Below are 17,356 nucleotides of genomic sequence, written 5' to 3'. Positions count from 1 at the left end.
TTTAGACATTTCTGTCATTTATTCGATTCTGCTCCTTCTATTGTTAAATGTTTTTCACAAAGATATTGTATACATGAATTAATTCTTAAATACTGTAGTAGTTATTAAAATAGTATATAGGATTTGTGTAGCCATAAATATTTATCTTAACTTTTAATTGTATTAATACTGTATTACATCATTAAACACACAATCAAATGCAACCATTTTATTTTCACTTCACGTCTTCTTTTTAGCTCTTGTTTCATCCCAATCAGTTACTAGAAAAAAATCTAGTCTCTGATGTAATCTCTTGAGTATACATCCACTTTTTTATTTACTCTTTTATAAAGACCAAATTTATGATTTCTGCCTCTTAGCTCAGTCTGGTGACCCTTGGATCACAGAGGTGACTGCGGCTCAGTAGATAAATTGAGTTGCCTACCTGTATGGTTGGTAGACCGGTTCCCCACTTACTCCAGTTTGGCAAGATACTGAAGCCTGAGGTGGAGAGTGTTAGATGAGGTGCTTGGGTATAGAAAAAAGGTGCTATGTATGCATCAGTCGACCCATTTACCATCTAACTTGCCCTGCGTCTAAAGCTCCTGCTGTACAAGGAGAAGCTCACATATTAATTGCTTTTACCACATGACTCTTGTATTTGACTGTTTTAGAACTGCACACATTACAGAAGATGCAATAAATAATCTCTGTGAAGGTTCTCAGTCATCCAGGTCATCGTAGTCAAAGGAGCTTGCAAAGAAAAGCGTCTGGACTTCTTTAAGTTGCTTGAAGACGTTTCACCTCTCATCAGAGAAGCTTCTTCAGTTCTAAGGTCAAATGGTGGAGAGTCCCAGATATAAACCTAGTGGGAGTAACCCCCCACAGAGGGACAAAAGGACCCCCTGATGATCCTCTAATCGCCTGAGCCAAGGTGTGAAACTGGGTGTGGGTCCAAATCAGCCAGAGTTTCGGGTGTGTTCATTGTGAAACCTGGCCCCACCTTATCATGCGAATTCCTGAGTCAGATGGCCCAGGATGTGAGTGGGCGTTAAGGCGTCTGGGAAGGGATCTCAAAACTGGATTATAGATGGCAGAGAGTTGGTGTCGTAAACCCCCGCCTCTGTTCAAAGATGGTCGCTCACAGTGGACATAGATGGCTTCTTTCACTCCTCTTTCAAACCATCTGTCCTCTCTGTCCAAAATGTGAACATTGGCATCCTCGAAAGAGTGTCCTTTATCCTTAAGATGCAGATGGACTGCTGAGTCTTGTCCTGTGGAGGTGGCTCTTCTTGTTGTGCCATGCGCTTGTGAAGTGGCTGTTTGGTCTCTCCAATGTAGAGGTCTGGGCATTCCTCGCTGCACTGTACAGCATACACCACATTGTTAAGTCTGTGTTTTGGCGTTTTGTCTTTCGGGTGAACCAGTTTTTGTCTGAGCGTGTTGCTGGGTCTGAAATACACTGGGATGTCATGCTTGGAGAAAACTCTCCTGAGTTTCTCTGATACACCGGCTACATAGGGGATGACAATGTTGTTGCGTCTGTCCTTCTTATCCTCCCTCGCTGGTGTCTGGTCTTCTTTTCTGTGCCTCTTTGCTGACTTTAAGAACGCCCATTTAGGATAGCCGCACGTTTTGAGTGCTTCGAGGATGCCAATGTTCACATTTTGGACAGAGAGGACAGATGGTTTGAAAGAGGAGTGAAAGAAGCCATCTATGTCCACTGTGAGCGACCATCTTTGAACAGAGGCGGGGTTTACGACACCAACTCTCTGCCATCTATAATCCAGTTTTGAGATCCCTTCCCAGACGCCTTAACGCCCACTCACATCCTGGGCCATCTGACTCAGGAATTCGCATGATAAGGTGGGGCCAGGTTTCACAATGAACACACCCGAAACTCTGGCTGATTGGGACCCACACCCAGTTTCACACCTTGGCTCAGGCGATTAGAGGATCATCAGGGGGTCCTTTTGTCCCTCTGTGGGGGGTTACTCCCACTAGGTTTATATTTGGGACTCTCCACCATTTGACCTTAGAGCTGAAGAAGCTTCTCGGATGAGAGGTGAAACGTCTTCAAGCAACGTAAAGAAGTCCAGACGCTTTTCTTTGCAAGCTCCTTTGACAATAAATAATCTCATAAATCCAACCGTCCCTCTTCCACTATGGGCTGGAACCTGCCAGCTCTAAAAGGTGGGATACACCCTGGACAGGCTGCCATGCTAACTGTAGTCATAGAGAGTTAGCTTTAACCAACCTGCCATACATGTCTTTGAACTGTGAGAAGAGACACAAATTTAGCTGTTTTTATTATTATTATTATTATTATTATTATTATTATTTGTTGTTTTCTGATAGGGTAGAGGAGAGATGCCAGACTAAATGTCATTGCATTTTTATAATGACAAAGTCTAACCTATTCTATTATGTGCACATATACCAGCAGTAATTGTAATGCAATCATCGCCTTGCAGTTTATAATTGTTGTTAGTCAACAAAAGCAGAAGGACCCGCCCATTCAAACACGGCTCGTTCATTGGTCTAGCCCGTTGTCCGTCACTTCCTGACTCCTTGAATCATGTGACAGATGTTTTTGTTGTATCGTTTCCGCGTTTAGTGAGTGTTTTCGCCGCGTCATGTGGCTGTCAGTAACCCAAACCTCTAGCAGGGTCAGGAGTTGAAAGCCTCACACCGACTCCTCCAAACAAATCTTTACCGGAGGTCCGAGGAGTCTCCCAGCCGCCGCAGATACACTTCCCGCGGTGCGTTGTTGGAAGAAAGGCTTGGGTCCGGAGGGAGCGATGGCAGACGGGGAACGGTCACCGCTGCTGCCCGATCAGCACGACGGGACCAACGGCTTCTCTCCCGGTACAAGCTCGCACGGATATCTACCGAAACCTCAGAGTAACCTCTGTGTCCTTTTCACATCACCATTCAGAATACGAGCAGTCATTAATAGGCTTCAACAGCGTGGTATTGTAGTTTGTTTTTACCTTTAAAGGTGTCGTGTTGTAAACAAGTGTTAGCTTTCAGGCTAACGTTAGCCGTAAATAGAGACATTATCACACAACTACAGGGGATTCAACCCACACAAAAATTAATTGAAAACCGATTTTAGGGTGATTTATCAAAGCTAATGAGCACCTTTGAGCTGTCAGCGGTTTATAACAGATGTTAGGCATGAAAAACCGGGTGTTTGAAAGGCTTTTCATGTGGGTGAGTTTGATTTGGTGATTTGCATTATGACAAGGGGTCAGAGCTCCCGGCTGTCAGATCACTGTAACAACGCTCAGTGGTTAGTCATTTATCAAGCCTGAACAGCAAAAATCAGCAGGTTCTGATTGTTCTCATGTAAGGATTTGCTGCTTTTCTTTAGTGCATGGTATTGAACATTGAGTTCTGATGAAACAGGCATAAAGTAAAGTAATTTAAAAACTTCGTTTTGGACTTTTAGGGATATCTTAATTGTAAAATTCTCGACCAATACTAGAGATTACAAATAACAATGTGACCAGACCATTTTTGTTGTGTCATTATTTCACTATTGTTGTGGGTTATGTACTTTTTTTCTTGTACCAGGAAACTATTAAAAATCACACAAATTTCCCAAACCTTTGAGTTGTTCCGCTTCAGCAGTTTCACTGATTTATCTGGCATTGCGTCATGAAACAATTGTTTCTCAGTTAGGGGAAAAAACCTGCAAGTCGGTCTAGTGATCACCACAGCCTGCTTCTGATTAATGACTGTGTCGTGCTCATGTGTTTTCAGTCTGTGCTTTGCCACAGGAATTTTTATACATGTTTTAAACATGTTTTGCTTCAGCATCTTCAGTCTGCTGAATGACAAATGTGGGAGCATGTTGGGTTTTTTTCTTCCTAGAACCACTCTACCTCTGAAACCTGGTAGAACCAGTATTTTGGCATTGCTGTGTATTCTCAGGCACATGCAAAAAGTAATTTAGTGACTGAAATGGAGAGAAACCACATGATGTCTGGTATCAGGTGGATGGACTGATACTATTTCCCACCTGTAAATACCTCAAAACTAATGGTGTATAAACTAGAGATGGACCGATCCGATATTACGTATCGGTATCGGTCCGATACTGACCTAAATTACTGGATCGGATATCGGAGAAAAATAAAAAATGTAATCCGATCCATTAAATATCACGAAAGCACCTCACAAAACTTGCAACACGCCGTAACTCACCTCAGAACGTTAGCACGTCGGAGCAGTATGCATCACGTGATAGAGCGGCTGTGGCATGCGGGACCTGTCGGTGGTCTGGATAGCATGTGGAGCTTCGCTAGCAACCCGGCATTTCATCTCCGACAAAGTTATCCCCGAGAGAAGTAAAGCAAGTGTGTAAGTCCATCTCTGAATGTTTGTAAAGCATTCCTGCGTTAAGCTTAACAAGCGACTGCCTCTTCTTGCTGCTACTTCAATCATGAAACTGCTTAATGATCAGCTGATCGGCTTTTCTGTCGCGAGTCCGTCTCTCTTGTTTGTTTTTGGCCCACTTTGCACCAGAAAGAGGAAACCAGCGGCTGAACAACAGCAGCACGTTTAAGCTTGATCAGCTGTTGTTAGAATTTATTTAATATTACTTTCTACTCGAGGATCTTTTTCTACGTAGCTGACGGCTGGTAACTGTGCAGGGGCGGATCTAGCAAAGTTTAGCCAGGGGGGCCGATAGGGCATGAACAGGGAAAAGGGGGCACAAAGACATACTTTTCTTTCTTATTCTCATTTAAAATGTCTAGCTTTTAATAAATAATTATCTGACACCCAAAGTTTTAATTTGATGTAAAATGAATAGAAGTCAATTACTGTATATAGTGACTATTAAGTCTAATATACCCTAGTAAGCTATAGTACTTTTTCCTTTGGGAAGGTACCATCTGTGCAGTCTGCAATTTTGTTGAAGAAAGATGTTGAATCTATTTAATATTTCTTGAAAAATAATTGATTTCTGTGCATTTTTTTTCACACTGCATCAAATTAAGGTTGATTACGTCGATTAAGCATCATGAGGTGGAGCGTGAGGGGTGGTTCCCTATTTTTTATTTATTTATTTTTGTTGTTGCTGGGAGTTGGAACCCTATTAGTTAGGTTGCTTAATATTTACGCTAAGTACTCTTTAAAATACCAGAATAGGGAGGATGGTGTAGGTTTAAGTTTATTAGATTGATCAGTATTGCTGAACTATGAAATATTTTTTTTTGCATACAGGTATAACAGAATAGCTTTAGTGTAGTTGTTGTTTTAAACTTGAGTATGAACTTGCAGACTTGCAAAATGCAGCAAGATATTTTAAAAAACAGTTTTGTTGATTAAAAAACACTATATCGGATTCATATCGGTATCGGCAGATATCCAAATTTATGATATCGGTATCGGACATAAAAAAGTGGTATCGTGCCATCTCTAGTATAAACATTACCCTTTTTTCAGATTGGGCGGCGCTCCCATTTCTGGTGTGAGATAATCTGAAAACCAATAACAATCAACCATTTCTTTTCATTTCCTATACAGTATCGATACCAATACGGAGTACTAATCCGTTACCAGCAAAATGCCAATAAGCTGTAATCCACAATGTGAGTGAAGAAACTGGATATTATTATTTTTATGTGTATGACAAGATCAGGCTTGCCTTGCTGCCTTGCTTTGCTAACTTTAGAAAATAAAATGTGACAAATAAACAAGAATTTAGATTTACTGAATTCTTATTGAGCAGTAAAATGATAAACAAGGAACAAGATGACTGTTCTGTGCATGCCCGATCTCGTCTGAACTTGGAAGCTAAGCAGGGTCGGGGCCTGGTTAGTATGCAGATGGGAGATTTCTTGGAAACTGCAAGCTTTAGGGGCGGCTGTGGTTCAGGAGGTAGAGCAGGTCATCTGTCAGGTTTAATCTCCACCTCCTGTAGTCTCCGTGTCAAAGTATCTTTGGCCTAATTTGTTTTTCATAACTACATCTGTTGTTTTTTTTTGTTTGTTTTTTTACATAATAAAACTCCTAAATGTCATATCCACTGCTTGTAAAAGGGAACAGATTCAAAACAAATAAGGACTCTTATTACTGCAAAATAATGTAGAAATCAAAATTATTTTGCAAAATTACTCCAGTGTGTATTTTGTAAATAAATGTTCACAAAATATACAAATAAATGCAAATATATATACATTTTATTTACATTATACAGTATTAAACATACATTATTAAACCTTTTTATTTCAATCAAGTACCGGTAGATTTCCGTGAATGGTAAATGGCCTGTATTTGTATAGCGTTTTTTTTAGTCCCTAAGGACCCTAAAGCGGTTTACACAACCTGTCCTCCACCCATTCACACACACGTTCACACACTGGTGATGGCAAGCTACATTGTAGCCACAGCCACCCTGGGGCGCACTGACAGAGGCGAGGCTGCCGGACACTGGCGCCACCGGGCCCTCTGACCATCACCAGTAGGCAACAGGTGAAGTGTCTTGCCCAAAGACACAACGACCGAGACTTCCGATTACAAGGCGAACTCCCAACTCTTGAGCCACGATCGTGAACTTTATATGTCAGTTGACTAAATGAAATTAATATAAATACTTTAGCTAAGCCTGTCACAACCTGTAAGGCAAGGAAATTTTATGGTTTGAAGTTAAGGAAAATGATTGTGCTGAAGGACAAAAACCAGAGAACTACTGCAAAGCAGAATGCAATTTATTTTTTTTATGTGAAATTAGTTGATTTTAATAGTCACCGGAAGGAAAAAAAAATCGTCATTGAAGTATAACTATGATTAATTGCCGAGAAGCAACTCCATATAATAACTTGCAGAAATAGTATCTCAGTTTCTGGGATTTAAATGAAACGTTTTTTGGTTTTGTTTTGTTTTTTTAACTTGTAAGCTAAAACAATTGTTCTACTTTTCTGTGTGATCATGTCAGACATCACATGTCTGGCTTGTTTGTCTTTTTTCATTGCTCTTATCTCTGCTGTGACTCCAATTTCTCTCTCACTTCTCTGGTTGCTTCCTTGTAACTGTGACAGTCACTTGCTTTCTGTGCTTCCTGTATTACACTCACGGAGTTTTGACCCTTAACGGTGTCACACATAGATAACATTATGTTAATCAATATAATTAAACATACAATTTGCTGACCCACACATGAGTCAGTATAAACAAACAGATACACATCTAAATTCTGTTTGTGCACCTACTGTTTGTCTTGACCAAGCACAAAAGTGGTGATATTGTTAATGATAACGGTGTTTACTGAATTGCAGTGCTGTACCATTATACAACAGATTTGAAGAGTGAAAATGCAGAAATTTACCATCAGAAAATAGATGGCTCTTAGAAATACCCCACACAAAAGGGAGAAGCAGTTACACTGATCTATTAAGCCACTAGTTTCCTGATCAGTCTCATCAAGTTATAGTTAAAGATTTTATATATACACCACATAGACAAAAGTACCAGACCACAGATTTTAATCTTTGAACTCAAGTGTTTTTGTCTCACATGTTTCTAAAAGCGCCGAACCAAGCAGTCTGCCTTTACAAATAGTTGGTTTGGGAATGGGTCCTTTTAAAGAGCTCACAGAGTAGGACTCTACTACTGCAACAAATTCATTACATTTCTTGCTTTCATTAGGGCTTAGCAGTATAATACCAAAGTGGAAGAGTTTAGGAGCCACGGCAGCTCAGCCTCAAAATGTCAGACCGATGTAAAGAAACAGGGCGGGGCCACCAAGTGCTAAGGTGCATAGAAGGCTCTGCTGACTCATGAACTGCAGTGCTCCAAATCTCATCAGTGCATTAATATCAGCACAGAAGCTATGCGCTGGGAGCTTCATGGCATGTGTTCTCATGGCTGAGCAGCTGTAGATGTAATGTGTAGGTGAAGCAGTACTTCAGGCTATATATTTTCTGTGTTTTTTATGATAAACAAAAGATGTTGTTTTATTAGTGTTAATAAATACAGTATTAATAAAACCTCTTCTTCGTCTTCATCAGGTTTTGCTCCGTTCCCCAGCTCAGTGGCACCAGGCGAGCCTCCACCCCCGTACTCCCCACAAGGCAGCCCAGACAGCAGCAGTGCTCCGGTCATCAGCTGCCGGGTTTGTCAGACCTCCATATCTGTGGAGGGCAAGACGCACCAGCATGTGGTGAAGTGCAACATCTGCAATGAAGCTACGGTAAGAGGCAGATACAGAGAACTATATAGTCTTGATGTACCTCAACTACAGAAACAAACAACATTTTTTTCCTACAAGCTTAGATTATAATAAATGTTAAGTATATTTAACACAGAAGTCCATTTTCCTCTGCAGGGACTCTTATTTTTATTGCAGCCTTATTTGAGATCCTATGTTGCTGCCTTGTTAAGTTGCTGTATTTTGCTGGTGCTACAAGAACTCAGTGCTTCTGTACACATTTCAAAATAAAAGTCATCTGGCATTGCAGTAGAATGAACCGGTAAACCCTTTCTTAATGGGGCTTTTATTGTGAAGCATTCAATGCTAAACACCACCTACACAGTATTTAAAACTCAATAAAGCAAAGTGGGTCTACATTAATGAGTCAAACACAACAAATGGAAAATGAAGATCTTACTCATTGTAGTTATAACTGGTAATTATAATAACTATAATTAATTAGTTAGAATTAGTAAGGACTTGATGGAAGTGAATGGAGAAAAGCTGCACAGATAAAACAACTTTACCTGTTCGTTTTTAAGCATCTTTATCGTTTTATATGTGTAAAATGACTTATTGATATTAAGTAACTGAACAGTTTGAAGCTTTTTTTTATGTTAAATAAGACTGGCTGTTAATTGTTCCATCATTATTGGAGGCCCATCTATAAACTGACTATGGGTTGTAATTTGCTTCTTTGTAATTGCCTCAGTCACTAGGAGACTGCCATAGTGTCTCTTAATTTGCATTGATGTCACCAACTTGTCTGCAGATAAGTACTTGCTAAGTGGTAGTGAAACTGATGACATTGACATTCAAAGTAAAATTTCAGCAGTAAGGCCCAACTTTTACTTTGCTTACTGCTTACATCACTTTGTTTCTGGTCTTGATGCTTAGGGCAGTTTTTGCTTCTTGTAAATTTCCACCTGGAGCATGATGGGAAATAATCTCAAAAGGAATTTAGTTGTTGTCTTGCAAATGGTGACCCTGTAAGATCAAGTCTTTCCAAATTTTTATATTCTGTGACTTAAAACTCTGACTTGTGGCACACTTTTAGATGTGCCTGACTCTTTTCATTCAAAAAAAAAAAAAAAAAGACAGACTGTTATCTGCTTGAAAAATGAAGAAAATGATCTATTAATCCAGAAAAACATTTGACAAGAGTAATTGAAACCAGACTTTGTATACCAAAAAATAGTTAATAGCTTTTTAACATTATAGAAATCTGTACTTGCGTCAGTATTTGTTGGAAAGTTGCATTGGTAAACCACAAAATATCGGCGTGTTGGATTGTCGTTCACTTCTCCTTTCGTCTGATGAAATCAAAAGTAAAACAATTTAAGAACCTCACATTTGGAAAAGCCAAAAGCAAATGTTTGAAGTTTCTTATTCTTCTATCTGTGTCTTCACCTCTCTGGTTTCAGCCCATTAAGAATGCTCCTGTTGGAAAGAAGTATGTCCGCTGTCCTTGCAACTGTCTGCTGATCTGCAAAGTGACGTCGCAGAAGATCGCCTGTCCAAGACCGTACTGGTGAGTCAGGAAAAGAAACAGAGGCTGTTTTTAATCCATCTCAGCTTTAACACGTAATCACACCACCTTTTCCAGCCGTTCAACAAAAGCAACCATTACGTGGTGTTAAGAGACTGTTCAAGGTACCCCCTTTTTGCAAAATTTCAGCTTTTGAAAAGTTATAATAATAAAAGCAAAAATTATAAACTCTAGTTATATGACACTTTTATTAACAAACGTTTTTATATTAAAGCCTGAAACAAAATTAAATATGTTTAAAAAAGAATAGAACAGACCAGATTTTATAAAACAGTTCTGGAAACAGCCTGGCGTTACTGGCGATTTATGCTTCAAGTGGATATCTAAGCTGGGCTACATTATAACCTGAAGCCCTATGATGTAAGCCGGTGTGCACCTACCTGTAAATGAGGTGCAGCCCAAAGCTGTTATTATTGGTCTTTTCAATACCATTAAGTTCTCCTGCGCATTTCCAGCTACTTTTTAGCCGCAGTTTTTAAATCAATCAGTGAGTTTATAACACTTATCATCTCAATATAAGGAACGATAATTATAGCTTCAGTATTCCCAGCATTTCATTTGTTTCTGTAACACTCACAGCACATACAAAAACCAGGACATGACCTCCCCAGTACACTTAATGGCGTGTTTTGACCCTTCAGTATAAAAATTGGTAAAAGATGTGGTTTGATGACTATTATAATAGCGTCTGGGTTTTTCCAAAGGTAGCTCTAATAAGCTGTTTATACAGAAATCAACCTCACTAACCTCTGATGCAGACGTGGTCATTTTGTTCTATAAGCAGGCCTGAAGTATGAAACTACTCCGAAAAGAGAAGCAAGTTTACTCCACATAGGTAAACTGTAAATCTTTCCATCTTGAAGTCTTGATTTTTGCCCTGACGGCAACATAATGTTCAGAAATCTCAGGCTCACGGCTGAACGAGCCTCCTGGTCTTCCTCGTCTCGCGTCTTCATCCACTGAGGTTTAGCAGAATGACGACCTGACATCGGTCAGACTGGAATATTTCCTGCTGCTGTCATCTTCCATTACTGCTGATTAAGTCTGTATCCAGTACTTTTTCAGTGTAAGCTGCTCTAAAGGCTTTTGGTGTCAGCTCTGAGAGAACAAACAGGGATTAATGAGTTAGTTAGGTGTGTTGAGCCGAAAGTCATGAAGGTGGACCTCTTCTTCACATTTTGATTTTCAGTGTTTTAGTTTAAAATTGGCTCTTGGTGTCTCATTTTTAAACCAACTAACAAATCATGATCCAGGGATGTCAAACATAAGGTCCGGGGGGCCAGAATTCTGCTGGCAGAAACTTTGGAGAAAGTGAAGGAGGACATAAATTTTGGGGTTTTACAGTTTTTCAGCTTTTCCTACTCATAAAGACCTCCCCCATGGCCATACATACTATTCATTAATATCGCTTAAATAACAAAAAAGTTCCTGTTTGGTTTTGTGTTTGTTCCCCACTATTTCTGTCTATAATGAAATTTTTGATTTGGACAGTGGGTCTGCAGTTAAAAACTGCTACTATTGTGAATTAACAAAAACTAAATATATATAGGTAAATAAAATATAGGTCAGTCTGAGTAATGAACTACCGAACAATTAGAAAACAAAAGAACCCTAAACATTTATTTATTACAGTTCAAGCTGAAAGAGTTGTTCTTTGCTACAGAAACATCTCTTTATCCTGCGAAAACCTGAGAGGTACTGGTGAAAAAGTGATTAAACGTGTAGCTACACATCTTTGCACTGGATAAAATGCAAGTTTCCTCAGTCCAGCCCTCTTAAGATCACATACAGAGGGCTTTATGTCACCTATAATGTGAAGTGAACTTTACATTCCTTTTCTAGGTTGTCTCACTGAGATTTTATGTTTTTTGGTTTTTTTTTATTGGTCATTCCAGATTAAGTCCAAGTGAAATTCCCGCCTGACACTCTTAATCAGCTGGGGACTTTTTGTACAGTAACTTTAGTATATTTCCTCATTTGTTTATTTACTATAATCACTTCCAGTTACAGTTTTTCCAAGTCACACACCTTCATAGTATGCAGAGCTGGCTTTAAATTTTTCAACTTTAGATTCACACCCTTTTTTAAAAAGCTAAAAAGTTGCTTTGTGGACAAACTTTGAAATAAGCAGTAAAGGCTGTTCACATGGGTTTATGTTAAATCAGTGTTTTCTGTTCCCCGGCAGTAAACGCATCATCAACCTAGGTCCAGTCCACATTGGAGGGGACAGTCCTGAACCGCGGCGTCAGCCTGTTGGCATCAGAGTCATCTGTGGACACTGCTCCAACACATTCCTGGTAAAAGTCACACACTCACATGGCTTATATTACAGCTGACAGTGCCAGTTTTACTTCTTTATGCATTTATTTACTGACATCTACAGAATTATTTGCCAATGTACTCTTCTGCTTTACCCCCTGATAGAGAACTGTAATATATGCACACACTGACCTTTTCATTTCCTCTCTCTTAGTGGACAGAGTTTTCAGCCCGCACTTTAGCTCGATGTCCCCACTGCCGAAAAGTGTGAGTATGTCAGATGTTCACTTTCTCTGTGTGTGTGTGTGTGTGAGGAAGGTAAATAAGTGTTTTGCATTTATAATTTGAATTATTATTTTTTGACTGTCTCTCGGTTTGATTTCCAGCTCTTCTATTGGTTGGCGGTACCCCAGAAGGAGGAGCCTGCTATGCTTCCTGCTGTTTTTAATCCTCGCCGTCTCCACCGCAGGACTTTTGGTGTGTATTTGTGGGCGAAGATGTTGGAGTGATGTTAACTTTTAAACTGTTGGTCGATCAAATTGTATCCTTTTTTTAAAGATGATGATTAGGATGCCAAAAGCCAAATCGTTTAACCAGCAGACGTCCTACTGCTGGAAATTTTAGGCGAAAATAAACTCAATAGCCATTTTATTACGTAAACATAAACTTATTATGTAATACTCTTTAGCCTTCAAAGCGGCCTTAACTCTTCATAACATAGATTTAACAAGCTATCAGTTAAAAACACTTCTATCTGCTTCCAGGTTCAACATGTTGTGTGCTCAGAGGTGCTCATCTATATACTTAACAAGTGATTATCTGGGTTTCTGTTCCCTTCCTGACTACTCAAAACAGTCTGGCCATTCTCTGACCTCTGACAAAGAAGCGTTTTCTTCCACAGACCTTCAGCAAACTGGATATTTCCTCTTTTTCACATCATTCTCTGTAAACCAGAGATGGCCATGTGGGAAAATCCCAGTAGACCAGCAGTTCTTCAACAACCATGGCACATTCAAAGTCACTGTCATCACCTTTCTTCCTCATTCTGGTTCTCAGTTTAAATTTCAGCAGATTATCGTAACTATGTCTACATGCCTAAATGCAGTGCTCTGCTGCCATGTGATTGACTGATTAGATATTTGCCTCTCACCATTTAATTTTGGTTATTACCTTTTATTCATTGTAACTATTACTGTTAATAATTAATAAATTAACTGTTATTGCTGTACTTTAATATTTTATATAACCTAATTGTAAACTCTACTTTTGCACAAAAGGCAGATTCACAGATGCTCTTTTTGTTCACCTTTATATAAGTGACAACAAAAAAACTGTTTACTCTGTCTTTATTTACACCACCAGCAGTTACATTAAGAAAGAAACATGATTGTTATTCATTTCAAAGAGAAATAACTTAAAGTAGATCACACACTGCTCAGATGGCTTCAGAAAAGCCTTAATTCTCAACGATTTTTAGGTAATTTGGATGACATTTTTCAAGTCACACAAAGCTAAACATCATACAAAAGGTCACAAAAGAGAAAAGAGGCGCAGCACTAGCACAATAAGCAATAATATCATTGTAATTGTTCATAATTGTGTTCAATTTATACCCAAAGTTGCAAAGCAGCAGTGATGTTGCATGTTATCCCTTCATGTGTCCTTTAGTCAGCATGAGCTTTCATTAAGTATTCCCTTCGAAAAGCTGACAATTTAAACATGGTGTAGATTAGATTGAATCCACATATATAGTCGTGGTGGCGTGTGGTTAATATGTATTTTATTTTGCTGATTTTGTGGCTTCATTGAATGTTCACTACAGTAAATAATTATTTGTGAGGTGCAATTGCTAACTGGAATCACAAGTTGCCACTTTCAAAATAAAACATAAATTGAGAATTTTATATGACCAAAATCATTGAAAAAATTTTAAAAACGTCTTCTGTTTGCTTCTGTGTTCAGGCCGGCACCTGGAAGCCCGCCAAGAGCTCAAAAGGGATCTACGTGTCATGGGTGCTCCTGCTCCTGCTCACTTTGTTCACCATGGCCAGAACAATCTACTGGAAGTGTCTAAAAATTAGCGAACCCTTATCCAATGTCACATAGAGGGAGAAAGAGGGTGAGGAAGGTGAGGAGGCTGGTGTATGAGGAGGAGACATTTAAAATAAGAAAGTAAAGCGTTAGATCTCAAGTGAGGAAAACGGTAAGTCCTGACATCAACGAGGGAAGAAAAGATGGGGGAACAGTAGATATAAAGAAGGAAGGTTAAAGAAGAAAAGGTTTTTTAACATGTTAAAAACATCAAGTTCCTACAAAATTGGGTTAGAAAATATAAACATACACAGAGGCAAAATTCACATAATTCAGTTAAATTGCAGAGCTGCATGTGATTGTGACTGTGATTTTTGAGAGATCCGTACATTTTAAGCAACAGTAGATAAGGACACTCCTAGAGTGCAGTACTCCACCAAGGGCAATACTTTATCTTGGAGTTTAAAAATAAAAGTAATGTAAAGTTTTAAAGGTTCCTTCTTTTGCCATTCCTGTACTGCTCTGCCAACAGCAATGACAATCTCTGTTTAAAAAAAAGACTTCTAGAACATCTAGGCGTTAATTCAAACATGAGGCTGAACTTTTGCGCAGATTACCATGTTTTCCACTGAAGAGGTCCTTCATTGTTTGCCAAGACCATAAGCATGATTATGGAAATCAAAAATGTATTCACTTTGTTATTCCTGACTAAAATGTCTCAAGTAAATGAAACCCCAAATAACCGATCTGGTTAAAGAGAATATTCTATTTGCCTAAAACGCTTGTGGATGGTAGCCAAAAAGATCCTCTATGCAAGAGAAAAAAACCCTAAAATACAATGTGGACTGAAGGGGGTGTTTTAATTATAAGAATAGTAGTAATCAGACTGGGTAGATCAGGCAGAATAATTTAGTAGTTAACTTTTTTTGCCAGCAAACAACAACAACAAACGTTCCCAAATTTGCTTTTAAATTGATCCAAAATGGAGCAGAACCAGTAGATGCTTCTCTTATTAAAGGACTAGTGTGATATTTTAAGTGAGACTGTGCACTTTGAAAATTGGGCAAGAAGACTGATATTGCTCATGTCTGTGTGATAAATAAGAATTTACAATGAGCATATCTTACTTTACCGTAGCATAGCTTTGTGTAAATGTAAATGAAATGCTGAAAAAGATTAAATTAAAAGTTGATGTTGTGCAGGGTATTAAGTGTAGGATTATTTGTTTACTATGATTTTTTTGGTAGCCTTGCATATAGCCGAGCTAGCTGTTTGCGTGTGTTTCCTGTCTTTATGCTAAGCTAGAGCTAGCCAAGCTATTTTTTTTCTTTATTTGAAGCACTGACAGGAGACTGGCATCGATCAACAGCAAATTATTCTGTTTAAGGCCCCAGTCACACAGGATGGCACACCAGTTGGCAGCCACCTGGCAATGACTGGCCCAAAAGGAGTTGGCAAGTGGTTGCTGGAGGTTGCTTAGTGAAATTTATGCTGTGTTATCTACTCCACTAGTGTTAGTGGAACTTGCAAAAGTGCAACACACTCCAGAAAGAGGCCTTGCACTGTCAAAATAGAAGTTGTGGCTTTTGAAACATATTTGTTTCAGTGCTAAGCTTTTACTTTGAAGGGGAAAGGTCTCTGTTTTTGGGGTGTCATACGTTCGCATGGTTCACGAATGCTTGTCAAGTAGTTTATGAGATTTTGCGGAAGTCAATCTCTCCCGGGTATACTAGAGGAAACTGCAGTGATCTGTTAGTAGCCACTAGGAGATTTTTGGTCCAGCAGCCTGTTTGCGACTGATTTCACCCAGCACCTCCAGGACAGGAGGTTGCCGGGGGGGGGTGACAGACTGGTCTGTAGGCCTATGTGACAGAGGCCTAAACAAATTAAAGATGACGAATTATGCACAATGAATGAAAGTCTCAAAGCAAACAGTTTTTTATAATGTTTCAATGTTTAATAACAAATCCACGACCAAACTATGAGAAGTACTTAAAGGACCTTAATTACAACATAAAGGCAGATGGCATCCGAAGGAACCATGTGGATTAATCATTAAATTTAAACTTTTAAATGTGTTTGCTGAGGGACAAATTATGGTGTGAGTTAAAATTGTATGTAAAAAGTGCTTTTAATGCATACAAATGAAATTATGGAACAAGCAAACCAGTGGAGACTGATATGAAGAGGGAAGTTAAGTTGTAGCTAATAAAGGCTTCACATGAGGAAATGATTATGGAGGGGCATTAACATGAGATTAAATAGCATATGTTTCCTTTTATTTTTTTGTCATGTTGTGTAGTAGCACATCAGCATTCTTATCAGATCTTAGACAGGGTGTTTGGGGCATTTGATGTGATTTTTTTTTTTCTGTATTTGTTTTAACACCAGCTTTATTTTGTAATGATTCATGTCAGAGAAACTCAAAGTTTTTGTTTGATGAAAGGATGGCATGTTTGAATTTGACAGAGCTTTGATATGTGTGTACTGTTCATATTCTTCAAAGTTGTCTTTGAATCACAGGTTTAAAACACTTGATCCACACGCAGGTTATTTTATTTATTTATCTGTTTTATTTGAATCAAACTACTTTCTCTGACATTCTAGTAGAACCTGTTAGAGTGTCCGTTTCTCCGTGGAAGTGCAAATATATCCAGTGGATGTTGATTATTTTAGACTGTACAGAATTGTCAAAGCTGTCTCTTCCCCCTCATGGCTGATTAATGTAAGTACCTGCTGACTGTGAAACATGTTGCACTACATTGTACAGATGAGCAACTCCTGTATCTTTGTGTCAATGTTATCCTGGTGGATGGAGTTGTTTTGTTTTTGGGTGGGGGGGGATGCAAAACTAAGTAATACTTTTAACAACTTCCTCTGACTCCAATGTGCCTCTTATTTATTTACATATATCAGCTATTAATAATATGTGTCTCTCTTTGTCACAGAAAGTTATCAGAGTATTTAGGATGCATCGTAATGTCTTAAATACCCGTGAAACTTTTATAGTTTATGTTAGTTTCTTTTTATGGGGGCATATGGCTTATGAACCGAATGCCACACCACAGCATTTACAATTGAATCTGATTTGCATGCCCATTCCTGGTTTACACTGTATATGTATTTTGTGGTTTTCTAGTCATACTGGCCACTCAGTCAAATTTCAGAACTGCCTCAATTCTTGATGACGTAGATTCAACAAGGTGCTAGAAACATTCCTCAAAAATCTTTGGTCCACGTTGACATGACATCATCACACAATTGCTGCAGATTTCTCAGACATACATCCACGATGGGAATCTCCCAAAGGTGCTCTGTTGGGTTGAGATCTGGTG

The 17,356-nt window shown here is 38.9% G+C and overlaps 1 protein-coding gene across 2 annotated transcripts; it reads left to right on the top strand.

Annotated features, from left to right (window-relative positions):
- The first annotated feature begins 2,539 nt into the window (after nt 1-2,539).
- LOC102306305 (type I phosphatidylinositol 4,5-bisphosphate 4-phosphatase-B) lies at nt 2,540-16,896 on the top strand. Of its 2 annotated transcripts, none has more exons than XM_042215969.1 (7): nt 2,540-2,883; nt 8,001-8,182; nt 9,607-9,713; nt 11,917-12,028; nt 12,205-12,257; nt 12,377-12,467; nt 13,953-16,896. In XM_042215969.1, the coding sequence occupies exons 1-7, from the start codon at nt 2,781-2,783 to the stop codon at nt 14,094-14,096; spliced, it is 792 nt and encodes a 263-aa protein (XP_042071903.1). In that variant the 5' UTR covers nt 2,540-2,780; the 3' UTR covers nt 14,097-16,896. The 2 variants fall into 2 exon arrangements, with proteins under 2 accessions (XP_042071903.1, XP_005951055.1); XM_005950993.2 differs by having other exon boundaries at nt 2,545-2,847.
- Nucleotides 16,897-17,356: the final 460 nt, after the last annotated feature.

The sequence above is a fragment of the Haplochromis burtoni genome, unplaced genomic scaffold, assembly GCF_018398535.1.
Source record: "Haplochromis burtoni strain Fernald_Lab_line unplaced genomic scaffold, NCSU_Asbu1 Contig_885, whole genome shotgun sequence".
NCBI classification, from domain to species: Eukaryota; Metazoa; Chordata; class Actinopteri; order Cichliformes; family Cichlidae; genus Haplochromis; species Haplochromis burtoni.
Note: the sequence above shows the minus strand (reverse complement) of the source record. Positions and strands in the feature narration are given on the sequence as shown.

Excerpts from the sequence above, each read along its gene's own strand:
- LOC102306305 (XM_042215969.1), top strand. The coding sequence starts at position 2,781 with ATGGCAGACGGGGAACGGTCACCGCTGCTGCCCGATCAGCACGACGGG. Across the intron at positions 12,258-12,376 it reads TGTCCCCACTGCCGAAAAGT|CTCTTCTATTGGTTGGCGGT; the intron begins GTGAGTATGTCA and ends TTTGATTTCCAG. Across the intron at positions 12,468-13,952 it reads TCTCCACCGCAGGACTTTTG|GCCGGCACCTGGAAGCCCGC; the intron begins GTGTGTATTTGT and ends TTCTGTGTTCAG.